The sequence below is a fragment of the Anomaloglossus baeobatrachus genome, chromosome 5 (assembly GCF_048569485.1).
Source record: "Anomaloglossus baeobatrachus isolate aAnoBae1 chromosome 5, aAnoBae1.hap1, whole genome shotgun sequence".
NCBI classification, from domain to species: domain Eukaryota; kingdom Metazoa; phylum Chordata; class Amphibia; order Anura; family Aromobatidae; genus Anomaloglossus; species Anomaloglossus baeobatrachus.
In genome coordinates, this window is record NC_134357.1 from 308897400 (window position 1) to 308914717 (window position 17318).

General features: G+C 44.6%; 1 protein-coding gene and 1 long non-coding RNA gene across 3 annotated transcripts in view; one reads left to right on the forward strand and one right to left on the reverse strand.

The window, feature by feature from the left end:
• Positions 1–16172, reverse strand: part of LOC142311357 (uncharacterized) — a 41586-nt gene extending 25414 nt beyond the window's left edge. Inside the window, exon 1 of the long non-coding RNA XR_012754260.1 lies at positions 16125–16172. This is a non-coding gene — a long non-coding RNA (uncharacterized LOC142311357). The remainder of the gene's footprint in view (positions 1–16124) is intronic.
• The window catches only part of ENPP7 (ectonucleotide pyrophosphatase/phosphodiesterase 7), a 67003-nt gene continuing 64677 nt past the window's right edge, over positions 14993–17318 (forward strand). For both annotated transcript variants that reach the window (XM_075349703.1, XM_075349704.1), the window contains exon 1: positions 14993–15257. In XM_075349703.1, coding sequence (XP_075205818.1) covers positions 15008–15257 — 250 coding nt within the window. In that variant the 5' untranslated portion in view covers positions 14993–15007. The remainder of the gene's footprint in view (positions 15258–17318) is intronic.

The window sequence follows — 17318 nt, forward strand, 5'->3', positions numbered from 1 at the left end:
CCAGGTCAGGCAGCTTCTCCGGCCATAGGTTCCTTTCCTCCAACGGTAGTGTCTTGAGGAGGTTCAGGACCAGGTGGTTCATCTTCTCACACATCCCATTAGTTTGGGCATGTTATGGTGTGGTCCGGATCTTCTTGCACCCGTACAAGTGGCAAAACTCCTGGAACACCTCTGCTTCAAAGGCCGGGCCCTGGTCCGTGAGCACCTTTTCCGTGTAGCCATGCGGTCGGAAAAAGTAGGCCTGGAGGGCTCTGGCTGCGGTACGGCCCGTCAAGTCCTTAACGGTGACAACCACCATGAACCTTGAGTAGTGGTCCAGAATGGTCAGGGCATAGGTATACCCGCTTCGGCTGGGCGTGACCTTGACGTGGTCCAAGGCGACCAACTCCAATGGCTGGTGAGTGATGATCGGCTGCAGAGTGGCCTTCTGGCTGGCCTCGTCCCGCCTTCTCAGTGTACAGGGGCCACATTCTCGACACCAGGCCTCCACAGACTCCCGCATCCCACTCCAGTAAAACCGCTCCCTCAGCAACATTTCCAGCTTTTTCCAACCGATGTGCCCTGCGCCATCATGGTAGGCCTGCAGGACCTTGGGCACGCTGGCCTGGGGGACCACCAGCTAGTGAACCATCTGATGGGTTTTCGGGTTGATCAGCTCCCTATACAGCTTCCCTTGATGTAAGTACAGCCGGTTTCTCTCCTTCCACAGCTGCTGAGCTTCTGAGGGGGCTGCGGGGTCCATCCTGGAAGAGCCCTGTGCGATCATAGTTTTGACCAGTTGAACTGCAGGTTATCAGTCAAGGGCTTCTTGCCACCCTTGGCTGGGCAGCAGATCAAGGTTCACCTGCTGTTGGTTAACGCAGGGCTTCTAATCCCATGGGCGATGGAACGCAGGTAGCTCAATTTGCTCAAGGTCATCGTCCTCCACCCCATTCATCAGGTAGGTGCGGCATCCGAGACAGCGCATCCGCGATGGTATTCTTGCGACCAGCCCTGTACTTGATATGGTGAAATTGTAATTGGACAGTAGAGCCATCCACCGCTACTCTAGGGCGCCCAGCTTAGCTGTATCCAGATGGGTCAACGGATTGTTGTCCGTGTAGGCAGTAAACTTCGCCGCCGCGAGGTAATGCTTGAACCTTGAACCACATTGAAGGCATCAAAACTATGAATTAACACATGTGGAATGAAATAATTAAAGTGTGAAACAACTGAAAATATGTCTTATATTCTAGGTTCTTCAAAGTAGCCACCTTTTGCTTTGATTACTGCTTTGCACACTCTTGGCATTTTCTTGATGAGCTTCAAGAGGTAGTCACCGGAAATGGTTTTACAACAGTCTTGAAGGAGTTCCCAGAGATGCCTAGCACTTGTTGGCCCTTTTTCCTTCACTCTGCGGTCCAGCTCACCCCAAACCATCTCGATTGGGTTCAGGTCTGGTGACTGTGGAGACCAGGTCATCTGGCGTAGCATCCCATCACTCTCCTTCTTAGTCAAATAGCACTTACACAGCCTGGAGGTTTGTTTGGGCTCATTATCCTGTTGAAAAATAAATCTTGGTCCAACTAAACGCAAACTGGATGGAATAGCATGCCGCTGCAAGATGCTGTGGTAGGCATTCTGGTTCTGTATGCCTTCAATTTTGAATAAATTCCCAACAGTGTCACCAGCAAAGCACCCCCACATCATCACACCTCCTCCTCCATGCTTCACGGTGGAAACCAGGCATGTAGAGTCTATCCGTTCACCTCTTCTACAAAGACACGGTGGTTGGATCCAAAGATCTCAAATTTGGACTCATCAGACCAAAAGCACAGATGTCCACTGGTCTAATGTCCATTCCTTGTGTTCTTTAGCCCAAAAAGGTCTCTTCTGCTTGTTGCCTGTCCATAGCAGTAGTTTCCTAGCAGCTATTTTACCATGAAGGCCTGCTGCACAAAGTCTCTTCTTAATAGTTGTTCTAGAGATGAGAAGGTGTGTCCAAACGTTTAGTCTGTACTGTATATATATATATACATATATATATATATATTTAAAAGATAAGATATATATAATGATATATATAGACCCTCCCCATTACTAATCTAGGGCTTAGTGACAGCTGTGAGCTGGCATTAACCCCTCATTACTCCTATTGCCACCACAACAGGGCAAATAGGAAGAGTTAGGCAAAGTTCTGGGATTGTCGCATCTAATATAGCTGCAAACTATTTTTAGGCTGGAAGGGCCCAATAAGCATAGGACTCCCCAGGCTGAGAATAACATCACCCAACTGTTAGGCTTTATCTTGGCTGGGTATCAAAATTGGGGAGACCGCATGCCTTTTTTTTAAAAAAAAAAGAATGCTGCACACAATCCGATCTGCACAATGCAAAAAACAGCCTTCACCACACACACCTATGGGGCGGTCTGGTCCGGCGGGAACCACTGATCTATATCAGGTGCCTCTCCCTCTTCCACCTTTCTTCTCACTCCATCCACACAGTGTTCCCTAATGCGCTCCCATGCAGGCACATCCTCTCCACCCCACTGATGGCAGAGCAAAGCATTGCAATGCACATATGTGGGTGCTTCTATACCCTTCTAGTCACACATACACTAGAACACCCCACTCCACCCTGCCGAGGGCAGAGAAAAGTGTCATGTATGTACTCTTTGGCCCTTCCCCGTGCATGCTCACTGCAGCACTTCACTCCTGTCCCTGCAGAGATGTTCTAGAACTAATGAAAAAGTGAATTAACTGACTAGAAAGGCAAAATGATCAATTGTAAGTACACAGTGCTATATAATATGATGACTGCAATATATTAAGAGGATAACATTTTCTATAGGAGTGCTTCTTTAATAAAGCTTGAGTCCAGTGAGTCCAGTGATGATGATGTGAAACAAGAGGGCCATAGAGACTTGGTTTAAATGTTTAAAGACACAGTAGAACGTTGATTTCGCAACTTCTGCTCATAGCTGCAAGTTGATTTTCTACAGACAGGAAACTTCCATCAAGTCTGATAAGCATCTCCATACACCATTATTGTGTCAATGGTCTATGGTGCTTGTGAAATATTTATCATTTGGAAAAAGGCTCATGCTTTAACAACTTGTCATGTCCTCTGATTGCATTACACTCTGTACTGATGGCAGCCTTGATTATCATTATCATTACACAATTTGGCCTCGATTATCAATATTTCACAATTCAGCTTTCTTATAAGAAGGCACTTTCGAAGTCTGCTAGGAACAAGTATGATGAGTTAGAGATAAACCTAAGAATGTAAGTGATATAACACATCCCAATAGTCTTGAATATCCTTAAATCTTTATTTAGTTAGTTATCCATTAATAAAATATTGTTTGCTTATTATATTTTATCTTGAGATAATCAGAGAATCATTAGATAACAGTGACCTTTGCTGTATACTCTGAAAAAACACTGATATACGGACCGTGAAGAAGAATATGAAGCATTAGGTTTTGCTTGTAACCACAAAAATTTGAAAAAAATATCTGAAAACAATGTTTATACAGCTCATTATTGGATTTAGGGGAATAATCTTCTTCTAAAATTTGCCAGAGTTTATTTACCAGATATCTATGTGATGATTTTTAGCATGTTATATTGTATGTTGGTAATCATGGGGGGTTAGAAAATGTTTAAGCAGTCTTTCTTTGTACAGGTATATTTCAAGTAGGTTTGTTAAAAGATTTTTTTTGAGTGTCCCCTCTTGAAACATTGAGAGTCCATGACCCTGGTTGAATTATTTCCAATACGCTTGTGGCAGAATTGTCTATACTAAATTCTTTGTACTGAATTGTAAATAGAAGGAGAGGTCCTTTATGTACAGTCATGGTCGAAAATGTTGGCACCCTTAAAATTGTTCCAGAAGATGAAGTATTATTGCAATTATACATGTCTTGTCAATCACACACATAAATATACATATATAAATATACAATATATAAAATATAATATATACAATATATAAAAAAAAAACCATAGGAAAAAAAAAGGCAAATTGGACAAAACCCTGAATATGGGCAGGACAAAATTCTTGTCCCCTTTCCAGAATTATGGGTAAAAACCTTGTTTCAAGCATGTGATGTTCAGTCAAACTCACCTATGGCAAGTAAGAAGTGTGGGAAATATGAAAATCACACCTGAAATAAGATAACCAGAGGAGAAGCATAGAGAACATAAAGAGAAGAGAACTGTTTGAGGACTTGAGAACAAAAATTGTTGAGAAATAGCAACAATCTCAAGGTTATAAGCCCATCTCCAGAGAGCTTGATGTTCCTTTGTCCATGGTGCGCAACATACCGTAATCAAAAAGTTTACAAGCCATGACACGGTAGCTAATCCCTCTGGATGGGGATGGCAGAGAAAAATTGTTGAAAGGTTGCAATGCAGGATAGTCTGGATTCGTAGATAAGCAGCCCCAATAACGTTCCATAGAAATTCAAGCCGTCCTGCAGTTTCAGGGTGCATAAATGTCAGTGTGAACTACCCGTCGACATGTGAATGAAAGGAATCACTATGGTAGCAGACCCAGAAGGATCCCACTGCTGAGACAGAGACATAAAAAAGCTAGACTTCAGTTTGCCAAAATATATGTAAGGCAAAATTATTTTAGGAAAGTGTCTAGTAAACAGATGAGACCAAGATAGAGCTTTTTGGTAAAGCAAATCATTCTACTGTTTATTGAAAATGAAATGAGGCCTAAAAAGAAAAGACAGTACCTACAGTCAAATATGGTGTAGGATCAAAGATGAAGCATCGCTCTGTACAGCACAAGCAATCGGAGTATCACAGCTTCAAGTCCCCTAAAGGGACTACTAAAAACAATAAAACATTTAAAAAAATAAAATAAAAAAAACACTAAAGTTCAAATCCCTCCTTTTACCCCACTGAAAATAAAACAAAAAAATACACATATTTAATATTGTTATGTTCAGAAATCCCCAATCTATCAAAATATAAAATAAATCAATCTGATTGATAAGCTGTGTAAAGAGGAAAAAATCAAAACATCAGAATTACGTTTTTTGGTCAATCCAACCTTGCAATAAAAGGCAATAAGAGACGATCAAAACATTGCATGTACACCAATATGGTATAATTTAAAATGACAGTGTAGGGTGCAAAAAATAAGCCTTCACACAGCCCCTAATCCCAAAAAATGAAAATGTTACAGGTCTAGGAAAATGGCGGCAAAAGCTCAATTCTTTTTTTCACGTTTCATATTTTTTTTCACCACCTAAATACAAAAAACTATACATATTGGGCATCTATGAACTCATCCTAACCTGTGGAATCATACTGCCAGGTCAGTTTTACCATGTATTTAACAAGGTAAATGAAAAAACCCACTGTGGAATTGCATTTTTTTTGTTATTTCTCTGCACTTGGAACTCTATCACAATATGTGGAAGAATGAATGGTGTCATTCAAAATTCTAACTCGCCACGCAGAAACAAGTCCATATATTTCTATATTGATGCAAAAATAAAAGAAAATTATGGCTCTTGGAAGAAATAGAGGGAAAAGACTAAAAAGAAAAGTGGAAAATCGCCAGGTGGTAAAGGGGTTAAACTCAACTCAACAGTAACTATATCAGAGTGGTGGACTATTGCTGTCACGTTCCTATCCTTAAAGACACCAATCACATCATTGTATTGTTGTTTAGTGTATTGTGAAAAATCTCTTTTGTATATAATATGTAACAAGAATTGCAATGTATTGTGATGTTTGCCTGTTTAATGTGTTCCTGTTATAAAAAGGGTGATATATAATGAATAGCAGTGTTATTGTGACGCCCCTGGACTATTGGGTCGTCACAGGGTATTGCACAATCTGCCCTCCCGTGCAGTATCCACCTCCTTCTTGGTTTTGGGTCCCTAACCATATGGTGTTGCCTCCATCAGCTAATCAAATCCTAGATACATCCTGCACGACACCCACCAAACACAACAGTGGACGGCTTGAGTGGAATAGAGTCGCCCACCTGGGGGGTTGGGGAGGGGAGGTGAGAAGTGTCAAAGGGAGAGTAGACTGAGTAGTGGAAGTGAGAGGAGGTCAGGAGCATGGCTCCTGAAAAACTGTCAAGGTTGCAGATGGTGGTCTGGGCCAAGAGGAGTTGGACACCTGGTTGCAGGAGATCGTGGTAAAGGGCACGGATCTGTCGAGGAGGACAGCCAGCGGCCTTGCACCATCACCGATCCGAGGCACGACGGGGTACGTGGACCCTAGGTCGGAAAGTAGCTTCAGGCAACCTGATAATTTACCCGAGGAGAACGGAGCCTTCAAGATTCGTTCGCAACCGCTCCAAAATCGGGGCACTAGCGCAACGAGAGGGATAGGACTTTCTATTCAAAACGGTCCAGAAAATCCCAAGCGTGAGCCCAGAAAGCAAACTCCCACACTTAGCCATAGTGGGGAGCGGGACCAGGCAAGTTTCACACTACAGGGACCACCAGAGAAGTAAACTTAAGCTGGGTTCACACATAGTGACAGCGACAACGACATCGCTGTTACGTCACCATTTTCTGTGACGTAACAGCGACCTTGTAAGTCGCTGTTATGATCGCTGCTTAGATGTCAAACACAGCGACGCAGCAGCGATCATAACGTCCCTACATGTGCAGAGAGCAGGGCGCCGCGCACACTGCTTAGCGCTGGCTCCTTGCTCTCCTAGCTACAGTACACATAGGGTTAATTACCCGATGCGTACTGCAGCTACATGTGCACAGAGCAGGAGCCGACACTAGCAGCAAGAGCGGCGGAGGCTGGTAACGAAGGTAAATATCGGGTAACCAGGGAAAGGTCTTCCCCTGGTTACCCGATGTTTACAGTGGTTACAGCTTTCCGCAGCTGCCAGACGCCGGCTCCTGCTCCCTGCTCGCTTCATTTCGTCGCTCTCTCGCTGTCACACACAGCGATGTGTGCTTCACAGTGGGAGAGCGACGACGAAAAAATGAAGCAGGACATTCAGCAACGAGCAACGACCTCACAGCAGGGGCCAGCTCGTTGCTGGATGTCACACACAGCGACAGCGACGGGACGTCGCTGCAACGTCATAGAAAATGGTGACGTAGCAGCGACGTCGTTGTCGTTGTCGCTGTGTGTGACACCATCTTTAGTGCCAGGAGGCAGGTCACAGATCACCAGGCAACACCATTGGGGGCGGTACCGGAACTAGATCCCCTCAGCGGCAGTAGTGTCCAGAGACATGTTTTACCATTTGTCGGTGTCTGCTTAATGGACTGAGTGAGTACTAGAGTGACCCCCAGTGCCCCACGGCATTTTCCCAAACACTGAGTCCCAGGGCTTCTCCCCTCTACCCGTGGAGGGTTACAACACCTTGCTGCCCAACTTCATCACCCCGGGTACTCCCTGCGGCAGCGGCGGTACTTCCCAAATTACTGTACACCACGGGTGGCATCATGAACTCTTTAATATCCCTTGTAAATACCCCCATCATTTGAGTGGCCGCACAACCCCTGGGTCCGGAGACCCTTGAGCCACTGAGAAACCGGATCTGAGCAGCTCGGCTGCTGACACGGGGGCAGCACAATATAAGTAGTAATGTTAAAGTGAAGTATGGAATAGAACTTGTGTTGGAAGTTACCAGACCACAGTCAGCAACAGATACAGTAAGGGTACCGTCACACTTTAGCAATGCAGCAGCGATCCCACCAGCGATCTGACCTAGTCAGGATCGCTGCTGCATCGCTACATGGTCGCTGGTGAGCTGTCAAACAGGCAGATCTCACCAGCGACCAGTGACCAGCCCCCAGCCAGCAGCGATGTGCAAGCGACGCTGCGCTTGCACGGAGCCGGCGTCTGGAAGCTGTGGACACTGGTAACTAAGGTAAACATCGGGTATGGTTACCCGATGTTTACCTTAGTTACCAGTGCACACCGCTTAGCACTGGCTCCCTGCACTCGTAGCCACAGCACACATCGGGTTAATAAGCAAACCTTTGCTTATTTACCCGATGTGTACTGCCGGCTTGTGTGCAGGGAGCAGGGAGCCGGCACTGGCAGCGTGAGAGCTGCAGATGCTGGTAACGAAGGAAAATATTGGGTAACCACCTTTGTTACCCGATGTTTACCTTGGTTACAGCTTACCGCAGGCTGTCAGACGCCGGCTCCTGCTCCCTGCACATTCAGGATTGTTGCTCTCTCGCTGTCACACACAGCGATGTGTGCTTATCAGCGGGAGAGCAACAATAAAAAAACGAACCAGCACTGTGTGTAACGAGCAGCGATCTCACAGCGGGGGCCAGATCGCTGCTCAGTGTCACACACAGCGAGATCGCTAATGAGGTCACTGCTACGTCACAAAAACCATGACTCAGCAGGGATCTCAGCAGCGATCTCGCTGTGTGTGAAGCACCCCTAAGTGTTGAGATTAGCCCACAATGGGAGGTGTTAGTTGACAAGGTAAGAGATGGTTAAGTTAATTCTAGATGAGTCAATTCAGATTGGGAAGTGAAGATCTAGTAAGTGACAGTAAGGGTACCTTCACACTTTAGCGATGCAGCAGCGATCCGACCAGCGATCTGAACTGGTCAGGATCGCTGCTGCATCGCTACATGGTCGCTGGTGAGCTGTCAAACAGGCAGATCTCACCAGCGACCAGTGACCAACCCCCAGCCAGCAGCGACGTGCAAGCGACGCTGCGCTTGCACGGAGCCGGCGTCTGGAAGCTGCGGACACTGGTAACTAAGGTAAACATCGGGTATGGTTACCCGATGTTTACCTTAGTTACCAGCTCACACCGCTTAACTTAGCGTGTGCAGGGAGCAGGAGCCGGCACTGGCAGCGTCAGATCTGCGGAGGCTGGTAACGAAGGTAAATATCGGGTAACCACCTTGGTTACCCGATGTTTACTTTGGTTACAGCTTACTGCAGGCTGTTAGACGCCGGCTCCTGCTCCCTTCACATTCAGGATTGTTGCTCTCTTGCTGTCACACACAGCGATGTGTGCTTATCAGCGGGAGAGCAACAATAAAAAAACGAACCAGCACTGTGTGTAACGAGCAGCGATCTCACAGCAGGGGCCAGATCGCTGTTCAGTGTCACATGCAGCGAGATCGCTAATGAGGTCACAAAAAACGTGATTCAGCAGCGATCTCAGTAGCGATCTCGCTGTGTGTGAAGTACCCCTTACAGACAGATAGTCTTTTGGTCGTTGAAGGTCACATAAAGTGGGTGGTTGGTGGTAGCGAAGGAAAGAAAAGAGACTAGAGACGAGATTTTGAGAGTTGACTGAGACATGGAGTGTGAATAGCGTTAAGGCGAGAGACCGATCCTCTAATAAAGTGGCCCTAGAAAATAGGAGCTGGTGAACAGGACTCTAGTGGCAAAGCCCATTAGCCATCAAAGTAATGGATTTATCCTAACTGGCGTGTGACTTTAGTCAAGTGAATTCTCCCTGAGCATCTGAAAGTGAAAGGCTCTACTCTGACCATGGTGATGGGACCCCTGATCCTCCTCACCTGTAAGGAGACTAGACGTGGAGCCACTGCAAGGGAATTTAATTGTCACAAGTTGTACTGTAAGGCTATGTGCGCACGTTGCGTACAAGCCCTGCAGAAATTTCTGCAGCGATCTGAAGAGCACATGTGCGCTTTAGATCGCTGCAGAAATGTCCGTAGTGAGCGCCGATTCCATGCGCTCTGCCTGCAGCTCCTGCCATAGACAGAGCAGGAGCTGCCGGCAAAGCGCAGGAAAGAAGTGACATGTCACTTCTTTTTGCGCAGCGCTTCGGCAGTAGCCGAAGCGCTGCGCTCTTAGACGCCACGTGCGCACGGCCCCTGCACAATCTCCATAGACTGTGCAGGGGCCGCAGGACGCATGCAGTTACGCTGCGCTACAAAGCGCAGCGTAACTGCATGTTTTTACGCAACGTGCGCACATAGCCTAAGGCTGAGCTGTATGTGCTGGAACTCAAAGTACCAGTAAGATCTGAAGCAACCCAATGGGAACTGAGACTGTGTCTGTATGTTCTTTGTAAAACCGTAATGTGCTGAAAGATATATGCCCGCTATCTGAAGTGTAAAGTTATTGCCGAGAATTAACCCGTTGTGTAAAGAACTGTTGTTTGAAACTAACGTCATCGAGTCCTGGCCGGCCAATGTCTGTGGCTTTATGCAGCCTGCCTGGGTTCACAGCCCACACAACACAAGTCCACACATCCAGCCAGAACTGTGTTTTCCATGTAGTGTGTACAGAGTCAGTTCCTTGCCCATGACAACCACCCTGAGCCACTATACAACTACTTATGAAGATCAAGGTTTGCACACAAAGTAACAAGAGATAATGGGTATATGCAGACTCCTTCTGTCAGGTCTTTGTTATCTCTTGTATTTATTGTTCCTTGTAAATCAATTGTAATCCAATTGGAATATGAAATAAAAGGCAGGACAGTACACTGGAGATAACTTCTAGAATGTAAACAAGAACTATACAGTCATGAACACCTACAAGGCCAGACAAGATAAGTTTATATCTGCTGATGTCATGAGCGGCAGATGGAAAAATGCAACATCTTCCGCTAATGATTTTATTTCACTGAAGCTTGCACTCTGTTCCGTAATGGTTTCTTTATCTTTGGGTAGCATTTATAATCCCATGGTGAAGGAGTTAAATGTCCATCTACCAATTCATCTAAACCCCTTGCGTAAGAAATCAATTTTTTTTTATATTTTTCTCTTCCCTTCATCCAAGAGTCATTATCTGTTTATTGTTCCCTCAACATAGCCATATTGTGGTTTACCTTATGCAGGACCAGTTGTAACTTTGAATGATTCCATCCATTTTACAATACGTAAAAACCTTATCTTCCTGCTCTTTTAATGCCCTATGGGGAGGGGGGAAATTGATGCTACTGTACTGCTGTCTTCCAGAGAGGATTTGAAATGTTGATACTACAATATAGGTCTCCAAGTTGTGTCTTGTCTGTACTGACAGGGGTGTGGGAGCACCAGCCATACACCTGTCTCTCATCCACCTCTATATTTCTTATGTCAATAATCTCGGACACTAATGGTTATGCCAAAACAGTGGTACTGCACTGTAAAATGTATTTTTGCTGTTTTGGAAGCTTTTCAACCCCCTTAATGTGTTTTCTCTGCCTTACGTTTGGTCTCCCATTGAATTCAATGGGGTTCGGAAAGTTTTAAGTTCAGTACGATAAAGGTTCGACAAACGTACCACCTTTTCAATTGAGCTTGGCAAACCAAACCTTGAGAGGTTTGCTCATCTCTAGGCTTGACTAATAGTCTGTGAGCCAGACACTACGTACTATATGTATCTGTGTGAATAGCACCCTAAGCAAGCTTTATCTGTGTGCATTTATAATATTAGGCAACCATCCCCTCATGAATGGTAGGTGGTAGAGTGGTTGCTTCATTAGTATTTTGCACCTATGCTGCCACATCCTTTATCATGGGGACTTGCTGCATCCTGTAGTGCATCAGCATTATTGCTTGGTGTTTGTAAGTACGGCTTCCTTTTTTCAGTGATTTTTTTTCAAACTACAAACTTATACCATATTTCTCTGTTTCGATAAATTACAAAAGTTCATATTTTGAAAAATTTAAAGAATAAATCAGATTTAAATACATAATTATATTTCTCAACTGCAATATCACTTAAAGAGGCTTTCTCATGTTATTAAATTGCAGTTATTTAGACTGCATAAAAATAAGCAAGTTTGCAATTGACTTCTGTTTTCTATTTGCTGTCATTCTCCTGCTGTAAGAGCTTTCATCTTACATAGTGTATAGCTTGACATTGTGTTGGTAAATATGGATTCTGTTTTTCTGTGATAATTTTTGAATTGTATTTCCGCTTTGGTCAGCTGCATTTATATAGATGTTAACTCCTAACATCCCAGCCACCTCTTTCCAGCCCTTTGAATTTTATACAGCATTTAGCTATTCACCTCCCTCCTCCTTCCCCCTCTCAGCTACTGGTAAGCTACTGTTACAAATCTTGAAAAATCATCACTTCCCATCATCCGATGCTTCCAGAGCAATTCTCCTAATCAAGGCTCCCACTTTCCTGAGCCATGTGCTTGTTCAAATGCACTGTTATCTGTGATCTATATATGTAAATATAGTGATAGCTGAATGTGAAAGGCTATGTTCACACAAGGCAATTTTTGAAGCTTTTTTCTTCCTGACCAAAACCTGATCTTGTTGCAGAAATTCTTCTGACAGTCTTCTGGTTTTGATGTGGTTTTGGTGCGTTCTTTATGGCATTTTTGGTGCATTTTTTATGGTGATTTGGTGTGGTTTTTTATGGCCACTGCTATGGATGCAGCGGGACACAGAACAAGTAATCGGCCAGTACTGGAGTCAGCTGATCTGATTACATGTTCTGCTGGCTGAGAAGTCAGGAGTTCAGCTGAGTTCAGATCAGCTAACTCCAGTGCCGGCCGAATTCAGCTGAACTCCACAGCCTGTAACTCCACAGCCTGCACATGCTGCGATTGATGCAGGGGGACAAAGAACAAGTAATCGACCGACACTGGAGTCAGCTGATCTGAACTCCTGACCTCACAGCCAGCAGAACAAGTAATCAGATCAGCTGACTCCAGTGCTGGCCGATTACTTGTTCTATGTCCCCCTGCATCCATCGCAGCGTATGCGGGCTGTGAGGTCAGGAGTTCAGATGAGTTCAGATCAGCTGACTCCAGTGTCCACCAAGCTTAGCTGAACTCCACAGCCTGCACATGCTGCGATGGATGCAGGGGGACACAGAACAAGTAACTGGCTGGCATTGGAGTCAGCTGATCTGAACTCAGCTGAACTCCTGACCTCACAGCCCACACACGGTCACACGTGATACGCAGCGGGCAGTGACTGCTGTTAACCTGCATCGATCGCAGTGTGCGCGGGCTGTGAGGTAAGGAGTTCAGCTGACTCACGATCAGCTGACTCCAGTGTCAGCCGATTACGAGTTCTGTGTCGCGCTGTCATGTGAGGTCACATCCTACTTTTCATCAGGCCACCAAAACCTGATGAAAACCGGATGGATACTTTATGGGTCAGGTTTTACAGTGGTAGTAGCACTTCCTCATTGCTCTCTGTGAGTGCAATAACGCTGCAATAACTCTGCAATAATGCTGCATGAATTGACATGTGCGTTCTTTAAAAACCAAGCCCATAATGAAGGTATTTGTCAAAAGTCAGGAAAAAATCCGGATGTGTTTGTGTGTGTGTGCATGAGATTTCAGAAATCTCATAGACTTTGCTGGTGTAGCACCCCTGAATACATCGGGGTGCTACAGGGAACTGCATCCTGTACACCAGGGTGCAGGGCCTACCCCCCGTGGTTCCAGGTTCCCATCAACAGTGTCACTGACATCCGCACTACAAATCCCAAACACACCTCACACCAGGGCTGGACAGACACACCAGAGGGTTGGTCAAGTTGGAGCACGGCCACCCACCTAGGGGTCAGGCAGACTGGTTTGAGGGAGAAAGTCAGTTTGGAGTCAGCTCTCAAAAGGAGAGGGAGTTTGGAGTGTAGCCCTCAGAGAGTGAGGAACAAGGGAGTTGGAGCTCCCAGGGAGGCGACTGGTTGGGTCGCAGACTATGGTCCGGGACCACTGGAGTCGGGGACCGGTATTAGGAACACTGAAGAGGAGTGTAACAGACACAGTCTAGGAGAGGACTGTTAGCACCAGAAAGCCCAGCCACCTTACCGATACCGAGCACGGCAGGGTACAGGACCATAGATCAGGGAGTAGCTTCAAGCAACCTGATAATTAGCCTGTGGAGAATAGTCTCTGTATGCACTGTCCCCAAGAGCTGAGAGATTGGAGGCGACAGCACACCGTGGGGGATAGGGTTCTCCAAAATACACAACCCACTGAAATCCCAAGTGCCAGCCACCAAGAGCACAGCTGCCATACACACGGGTAGTGGGGGCCCAAAAGCTTCAAGCCAAGGGGCCACAAGAGTAAATCAATTTGTGCACGGAGGCATGGCTCCGGACTTACCAAGTGACATTGGTGGGAGTGGGACCTGGATGGGCTCCCCCCGTAGAGACTGCAGTGCCTAGAGACTATGGTTTACCATCTGTGTGAGTGTCTGCTTAATCCACCTGATCCACCACCACGACTACCGCAGTGAGTAATCTGACCCCTGCACCCTGCTTCCCAAGGCCAAGAAAGCTACCCGTTCTCCAAATCCCCACTGTCCGGGGCCTTCCCTACCTGAGGAGGGACTGACACCTGGCTGCCCCACACCATCTGCCCCGGTACTCCCATCGGCAGCGGCGGTACTCACCTTTACCGCAACCCGCAGGTGGCATCACGAACATTTATCCCCTGTAAATATCCCCTTATATTCGGAGTGGCCGCAAGCCCCTGGGTCCGAGCAGTTCGACTGCTGCTGGGGCAGCACACTGGCACTGTAAAAGCAGCGATTTATTAGCATGGATTTGCAAAAACCAAGCCAAATCCACAACTAAAAATGCTGCAAAACCTGACCAAAAATGCCCTGTGTGAACATAGCCTTACAGTAGAACTAAAAAGCTTTAGTTTTACTAATGCTACAGCTTTGCTATTGATGAGAACGCTCAAAGAAGAGTGTCTGCTCCCCAGAAAACCAGGGAATCAGAAGACCCTAGAACTGGGAGCTACTCTACAGTAACACCAAAAACAAATATACAACTGCCGAGCCTTTGAAACAATAATAATTTTTTATTATTATTCCAATCTATGATTTTAATACAGAAAGGGATGACATATTTATTATTTTAATTATATCCATATAAAAGTGTAAAAACATATCGATAACTTTCTTCTGTAATGCTCTTTGTTAGTAGTAATTTGATAAGGGGAACCTGTGAACTGTAGAGGCTAGCTTGTTATTGATCCCTGTTCATTGTAAAGATTTTCTTAGATAAGATATCTGGACAAACTTTGTTCTCCGACATTATAAATGTAGGAAGATTGTTGTAACTTACCTCCTTGATCAGTCTTTCTCGGCTTTCATGAAGATGTTGACTCTATGTACAGTGATCTTAACTGTTCTGGCACTGGGTTCATCGATCCCGTTACAACCAAGAAAGAAGGCCCCCCATAAGCTTTTACTAATCTCCTTTGATGGATTCCGTTGGGACTATGACCAAGATGTTGATACCCCCAATATGGATATCATGAACAATGATGGAGTAAAAGCCATATACATGACTCCGGCATTTTTAACTCTTACAAGTCCCTGTCATTTTACTCTACTAACTGGTGAGTTGCCTAAAAATAGGATTGTCTACACTGAAAATAACATTAGTACTACATTTTACTCCAAATTTAGGATTTTATTTTATCTTTTACATTTTCCAAATAGAATATATAATATTAATAGTTTTCTGAAAAATAATTCTGAGAAAGATGCTTAGCCGAAAAATAATATGAATGATATTTATTTGGAAAATTAACACTGATTAATATCAATGAACATAACATTACCAGTATCATTATTTCATAGATTACAATGCTATATAATTTTGCAACATGGTAGCAAAACTCTTGACAGTTCCCATCATAACCATCAAGTAGCCACTCATAGACACAAATAGTAGAGACATCTCATGACAAAGTATGACCAAATTATGTTGGGGGGTTTTCAAAGCTGGTAAACTCACATCACACATCCTAGGAAAGGCTAATTTATAAGGCAACATAAAGCAAGGGATATCTGTAAATTACTATGTGAGAGTGAGTAGTCAGGAATTACATACTGACAGTAACTACCCCCTAGTGAATTGAGCAGGGAGCATTCTGATCAATTAGGACTCAGTCAGGTGGGAATCTACCAAAACCAATGTGTGAAACTGTTTATTTTCTCTTTTTCACAATACCTGATTTTGTCTTGACATGTGTGAATAAGACCTTAAAGGGAACCTGTAACCTAGTCACCTGTGGGGTGGTCCCATTCGTTTCATTCTGATGGGAGTTGACGGTCTGAAGTCCGGTGTCTACACTATCCTTGTGATCGCCGTCCTCCTTTTGCATCGTATGGATGATGTAGGATGCATCATCCACACGATGCAAGGGGAACGGCTTGACATGTGTGAATAAGAACTTAAAGGGAACCTGACATCTACTTACCTGCGGGATAATCCAATATGTTCCGGTACGATCTCGGGTCTGGCACCTCCTCAATGCTTGCAATCGCCGTCTTCCTTCTTGCTTTGTATGGATGACGCGTCCTACATCATCCACACAGTGCCTTCCCTTGTGCTCCTGCACACACACACTTTGCTTATGTGCGCATGCATTGGCATTCTTTGACCTTTCCTCACGCCTGCGCATTACAGTACTTTAGTCTGCTCTCAGCATGGCAGAGAGAAGTTCTGTGTGTGTGTGCAGTAGCGCGATGGAGGACACAGTGTGGTTGACATAGGACTTGTTATCCACATGAAGCAAGAAGGAGGACAGCGATCGCAAGGATAGAGGATGCGCTGCTTCAGCAATCAGCGACACCCATCGTGCTGGACCGGTCGGACTGCCCCACAGGTGAGTAGGTGACATGTTCCCTTTAAAGTTAACTGTCTTGTTTTTAAACCTACGCTATAATTGCCTTTTCTTGAATACACATCAAAAACATATGTTTTAAATATACAAAAATAAAAAAAGAAGAGTTTCCTATCAGTATCAGTATCTGTTGGAAGAATTTTAATTTTGTGGGGACATTATCGTGAACTCAGTGTCTGTACCAGTAGGAACCCATAATTGTTCCTTTAGCAACTGATACGGATGTTGCAGCAATAAATTTGCCAACGGAGTGACGTCTGGTTCTAAATCAGATCAAAAAGCTTTTGAAATAATCTTTAATGTAAAACCACCATTTAGCCACCGTATAATGAAAAATAAATCCCCTGTATAAAACAAGTCTCTTTTACAACTTAATTTTGATCTGGAGTTTCATGGTTTACAACCTTTAGTTGTACTTGGTACACAAATAGGTTATACACTTGTTCCTGAAAAAATTGCTTAGTTTTCAAAATGAAAGTTATGTTAAAAGGTCACAAATAAGATTGTTGCCAACAATAATTAAAAAGACGCTATGATATATGGCTGCTACAATATTCCAATTACTGAAGCTTTTAGAGGCAAAGCACTGCATGTGACTATTATTTAACCATTTCTTTGGAATCTATAATGGGCTGTATACTGCATTAAAGAATTTATCTGAGGAGGAGAATGTTAAAATAAAACTGCCCTTATCCACAGAATAAAGGAAAATGACTAAAGGCCTCGTTACACGCAATGACGTATCTAACGATATATCGCCGGGGTGAC